Here is a 6,000-nt window from a genome sequence, read left to right as displayed (position 1 = left end):
AACATACATGTGGAAGCAGCAACAACACAAGTCAGTTGAGGGCCATCAGGCAGATGAGAAATGGAGGGCACCAGGGATAGATCCCTAGCTGGTACCAGAGTTAGTAGTGCAGGACAGGCAAGGGAAGCCATTGCAGCAATTCTACAACTACCATTAAATAGAGAATAATGAAACCAGCATGAGCGCAGTCCCACCCAGCTGGACAACAAATGCTGTGTTAGGGGGTGGTGTAGTTAGCCATGTTAAATGGTTGCAGACAGGTCAAGAAGGATGGCCTGGTTGGAACAAGTTGTGGAAGGTATAGCCAGCTAGGAAGAATACACTTCAGGGAAGCAGCATCACCTCTCCATTAGTTTTCCATCAAGGCCATGATGATAATCCAATTCTCCACAATGAGATCATGGATGGCAAGGGCCTTGCTCATAAGGGAGCGGACAATCTGCAGGAGGTGCGAAGAGCAATGGTGATAGCTGATCCACTGGCATTGTGGGGGGTGTTGAAAGGAGGAGACTATCCTACAGTGGGGTACACTGGGCAGGAAGCACCATGCATTGATGGGGTTAGAAAATAAAATGCCAGTTAGGACTCTGTCTGACTTGTATAGGCAACATCTCTGGCTCCAAATGAATGCTGCAATGGAGTGTAGAGGGCTTTTGGGGAATTCTGGATAGATGAACAATTAATACCACTAACAAAATCAATTGTAAATTCAAAGAAAACCATTCTATAGATAATACTGCAAATGATTAAAACAGTAGCTTTTAGTGTAACTGGACAATAAACCTGTGATATGTTCAAACTTCTCATTCTGCAACAAAGATGACAATTCTGATCTATAGTTCTGTACCTTGACATCTTGGTGGATCCTTCTTCCACTCTCCATTTGTTCCACAGGTGATGGTGTCTTCACCAATCAGTGAGTAGTGCCCATTACAGAGATAACTTGCTACACTTCCAAATGTCCAGGACTCTCCGGATGGTGATGAAACTCTCCCATTACTAATAGAAGGAGGATCGGGACATGTGACAACTAGGGAAAAATGAAATTCAGTCAGACTGTCAAATCAAATGTCTCAGTAGCAAAGCATTCTAGTTCACCAACACAACTAGGTATTTTCACTTCTTTTCCACAAGCCTATAATGGACAACCAATATTATGTAGTTTGGTTATTGAGGGTGGGGGTGGCAGCAGGGGGTTATGAAGGAATTCCAGCTGCTTTTACATTGTTATGGTTTCATTTCATATATGAGATCATTAGATGTGAGCCATCTATATTCTGCTAAAGCAAAGGAGGGAGATCAAAACAAATCTTTTTCATGAAAGCTTTTCCACAGCAAATTAGAATATCCAAACCAACAGCCAAGACAGACTGATGCCTAACAGCAACTGAATATTTTAGACATGGCCCTTCATCAGTTCTCTCATGTGAGGAATAGCGTACCATCCATTTTCAGCACTCTCTCCTAATTTGAGTTGATCAAAATACCCGATAGTTGTAAAATTTGAACATTTTGCTCACGAGAAAATTAGCCTCTGAGACACAATAGGATATTTGAATGCGAAAGAAATTCCTCATTGGAATTTCCAATGGTGACTGCACTACTCCGTAGCAGGGATGGTATCACAACTGTGCAATTGCAAACAACCTGAACTCATTAAAAGGTATATGACTGAATCCAGGTGATAAGTTTCCTACATCAAAATGCATCAGGTTTAGTTTGGTTTGTGTAGTTTCTAAATTCAAGAGGTATAATTCAATAGTTGCCAAAAGGTTACTGCAAAACTCTTGCTTACACAGTATTTCTAATACTTGAAGAATCTTTTTGCTTCTTGTTCCACTGCAGCCAATAATCACTGTGGTATTCAATGACCCTTGAAAGACTGCTCTTGCTGAAGAGATTAGTAAGAAAGCAGAGTCCATATGATAGCAGAGACTGAATAACAGTTAAGGTACTAGCTTGATTAATTGAATGGTTGTTTCTTCATGTTAAGAATGAAATGTCAAAAATCAAAGTACTAATTATATTGCTGTAGCATAATTCAATCCTTTGCACAGAAAAAAACCAAGGCAACCATTCTATGCCATTTAGAACTCTGAACTTACGTTCACACGTTGGAATCTGGCCATCCCAACCATAAGCTGTACATATCCGGTAGTCCCTACCAATCATGATGTATCTAGAAGAGAAAAGGAAATCAAGAAACTGCTGCAGTAATATAAAAACTTACCTAATATCAAAAACGAAACCGATTTCTTCTGATCACACCACCTGTTCTAAAGATTATATGGATTAAGATTTATAATGGTAAATTACATGCTAATTCATTAGCAGTGGAGCAAAGTGAAAAGCAAAATAACTTGCATGGTCACTACAGAACTCCAGCTGGGCCATCAGCAGCCTACGTCCCAAGCACATCACCCCTCCCCCGCACCCCCCAACAAAACCTTCTACTTTTCTGCCTCAATCCCTTCACCTTTCAGTCAACTTCTTTGATCAAACTCTTTGTCAGCTGCCCCAATATCCCCTTTCCTTATTTGGCTCAGATATAACTTTTGCCTGGTAATGCTCCTGTGAAGCACCATGGGAATGTTTTATTACAACAGGTGCTAAATGAATGAGCATTGATGTTGCTGGTTTTGTGAAATAAATCATGTTTGACAGATGTTCTTGAGCATGTAACAAGCTGCGTAAAGGGGAGTCAGTTTATATTGTGTATCTATATTTCCTAAAGACATAAAGTGCCTCAGTTTCCTGCAGAAGAACTCATAACATTGGAGGTGATATCTTAGCATAGATAGAGAATTGGCTAACTAACAGGAAACATTCAGGATAAATGGGTCATTTTCAAGTTGGCAAAATGTAACCAGTGGGGTGCCACAGGGATCAGTACTGGGGTCAACTATTTACAACCTATATTAATAACTTGGATGAAGGGACAAAGTGTATTGTAGCTAAATTTGCTGAAGATACAAGGTAGGTAGGAAAACCTTTGAGAACGATACAAAAAATCTGCAAAGGAATAGTGATAGGTTAATTGAGTGGGCAAAAAAATTGGCAGATGAACTATAATCTGGAAATGTGAGGTTGTCCACTTTTGTGGAAAGAAAAGTAGAATGTTAAATAGAGAGAGACTGCAGAATGCTGAATTACAGAGGCATCTGGATGTCCTTTTACATGAATCACAAAAAAATAACACTTACCCCACAGGTACAGCAAGCAATTAGGAAGGCAAATGAAATGTTGGCCTTTTATTGCAAGGAGAATGGAGCATAAAATTGGGGAAGTCTTGCTACATCTGTGCAGGCACTGGTGAGATCACACTTGGAGTACTGCATACAGTTTTAGTATCCATACTTATGAAGGATATACTGCATTGGAAGCAGTTCAGAGAAGGTTCACCTGCTGATTCTTTTGGATGAAAAGGGTTGTCTTCGGAGGAAAGGTTGAGCAGGTTGGGCCTATACTCACTGGAATTTAGAAGAATGAGAGGTAATCTTATTGAAAGAAGATTCTGAAGGGATTTGACAGGGGAGATGCTGGGAGCATGTGTCCCCCTTGTAAGGGAATCTAGAACTCAGGGTAAAGTTTCAAATTCAGACATCTCATTTAAGACAGAGAAAGAGGAACTTCTGATCAGCAATCAATGGAATTCTCTGCTCCAGAGAGCAATGGAGACAGAGTCATTGAATATATTCAAAGCTGAGGCCAATTGATTGTCCAGGGAGTCCAGGGTGATGGTGGCAGGCAGGAAAGTGGAGTTAACACTACAAACAGATCAGCCACAATCTTATCAAATGGCACAGCAGGCTCAATGGGCTACTCCTCCTATTACTCATGATCTTATGTCAGATTTTGACAGCTTATCATGGAAAGTGTATTCAAGCATCTTGACTCAGTTGAACAGTAGCATCAAATATTTTAAGGAAGTAAGCACCAAGTTTCAATTCTGAACCCTCAGATTTCCTTTTAATAAATTGTCACGGTATCTAGCTGATGAGATTTGGATACTCGATTCAGTTGTTATTGGGTGAAAATATAAGCACATTAACTTTCCATATTGTAAAATAATAAGACAACCAAGTTAGAGAACAGGAAAATTTATTCAAAGGCAACACAGGAAATCATCACCAGAAATAAACTGAGCAAGTGGTTTCCTTCCTGGGGAAGCTACCATGACAGGCCTCAACTTAAAATCTGAACAAAATATAATCTTTTACAACAGAGTGAACAACCTCATTCAGTGATTGATAAACTGGACACTTACCCTTCATTGCAATAAAAAGTAACTCTACTTCCAAAAGTGATACTTGGTGCATTATAATACCCATTCTGAATATCTCCAGGATTGCCACAGTTTTTTGCTAGAAAAAAAAGATGTTAAAATACACCACATTCTCTCATGGGTTTTGAATGCAATTCACAGTTTAACTTTATGAAAACCACTGCATGGGTTAGCTCCAATTCTTCTAGGATTTATATTCAAGTTTTCACAGCAATGGAAATTAAAGATTCTGTCCAATGATACAAAATTTGATAATGTCATGACTTTGCTTTTAATGTAAGCTCAAGGCAATCTCACAAAGAATGTGTTTTACCAGTCAATCCAAACTCAATGAATGATCCTGCTTTATTTTAATAATGATTGTATCTATTAAGGCCATGGTAGAATATGGCCAGATTAATAAAATTGCAGATGTGCAGAAGTTCAGCAATTTCCTTGGCAAATTTGTGATCAAGACAGGTAAAGAAATTTAGATAGCCTGTCCTCACTTTTTGGATGAGGGGCAGAATTTTCCCGTCGGTGATTTAGGGGCGGTGCCCGCTCGCCGACAGGAAAATGACGCGGGATGACATCATCCCGGTCCATTTAAATATTAAGGAAGGCGGGCGGACAGCGAAATCAGTTGTCCGCCCGCCGACCTGTCAATGGCCAATTAAGGCCATTGACAGGCTAATTAAGATGATTAAAGAGCCTGCCCATCCAATCTTAAGGCTTAACTCAGCGGGCTTCTCATAATACATGAAACTTCATCCACTGGCGGGATGAGGTTTCATGTCCGTTTTTTAAAATTTTAATAAAGTTTATGTCATTTTTATTAACATGTCCCACTTTGTGTGACATTGTCACATGAGGTGAACATGTTAATAATTTTTATGTTTTTATATTTTTAATGTTTGTGACACGGTCAGTAATCTCCCTGAGACAGCACTTAGTCTCAGGGAGCAGTGTGCTCTTTCGCGCGCATGCGCGAAACATCGCACTTTGACAGATGGGGAATCCCTCCTCCCCACCAGCACAGGAAGCGCATGGCGCTTCCTGTTGGGCAGACCGCTGGGCAGACTCAAAATGACGGCGGGCCCTTTTTCGGCGGAGGAGTTCGGCTGCCCACCCGCCGCCGAGCCGATGTGGCCCGCCCGCCCATCAAGGTAAAAATTCTGGCCAAGGTTTCATGTATTATCAGAAGCCCGCTGGGGATCCTGGCCTGCCCACCAGCCTTAAGGTTGGACGGGCAGGGTCTTTAATTATCTTAATTAGCCTGTCAATGCCCTTAATTCCTCAATATTTAATTGGACCAGGATGTCGGGGGTTCCTCCCGACATCATCCCACGTCATTTTCCCATCGGCGAGGGGGCCCCATCCCCAAAGCGCCGACGGGAAAATTCTGCGCCCTATTTCTGATACTCAGTAATTAACCAAGCTTCTGTTCCAATTTCAGAAGCAATGAAAAAGGAAATTAATCATTTCACCTCACTGCTGCTCAACCTTGATTAACAAATGACAACAGATTCTAATATAGCCAGTTCAGCGAGAAATATACTATTGACATACATCTGGATATGGTTGGATTTTAATAGGGTAATGAAAAGGGAAGACAGGCTAGGAACAGGAGGAGCACAATTTACCTTAAGGACCATTAACACCCTTCTTGGTGACTAAAGTTAGAAATGACCTATTAGCATGGAATAACCAGCAATTTCATGATGGCAAAGACATCC

General features: G+C 40.8%; 1 protein-coding gene across 1 annotated transcript in view; it reads right to left on the bottom strand.

Moving 5' to 3' along the window:
- Nucleotides 1–811: 811 nt before the first annotated feature.
- Nucleotides 812–6,000, bottom strand: part of LOC144684071 (complement component receptor 1-like protein) — a 49,091-nt gene continuing 43,902 nt past the window's right edge. Inside the window, exons 8-10 of the mRNA XM_078547786.1 lie at nt 4,268–4,364; nt 2,106–2,179; nt 812–1,030 (exon numbers count right to left, since the gene is read on the bottom strand). Of these exons, the coding sequence (XP_078403912.1) occupies nt 834–1,030; nt 2,106–2,179; nt 4,268–4,364 (368 nt within the window). The 3' untranslated portion in view covers nt 812–833. The remainder of the gene's footprint in view (nt 1,031–2,105; nt 2,180–4,267; nt 4,365–6,000) is intronic.

Source organism: Cetorhinus maximus, chromosome 8 (genome assembly GCF_964194155.1).
Source record: "Cetorhinus maximus chromosome 8, sCetMax3.hap1.1, whole genome shotgun sequence".
Taxonomy (NCBI): Eukaryota; Metazoa; Chordata; class Chondrichthyes; order Lamniformes; family Cetorhinidae; genus Cetorhinus; species Cetorhinus maximus.
The sequence above is the reverse complement of the archived record's forward strand: the minus strand, read 5'-3'. Positions and strand labels throughout refer to the sequence as shown.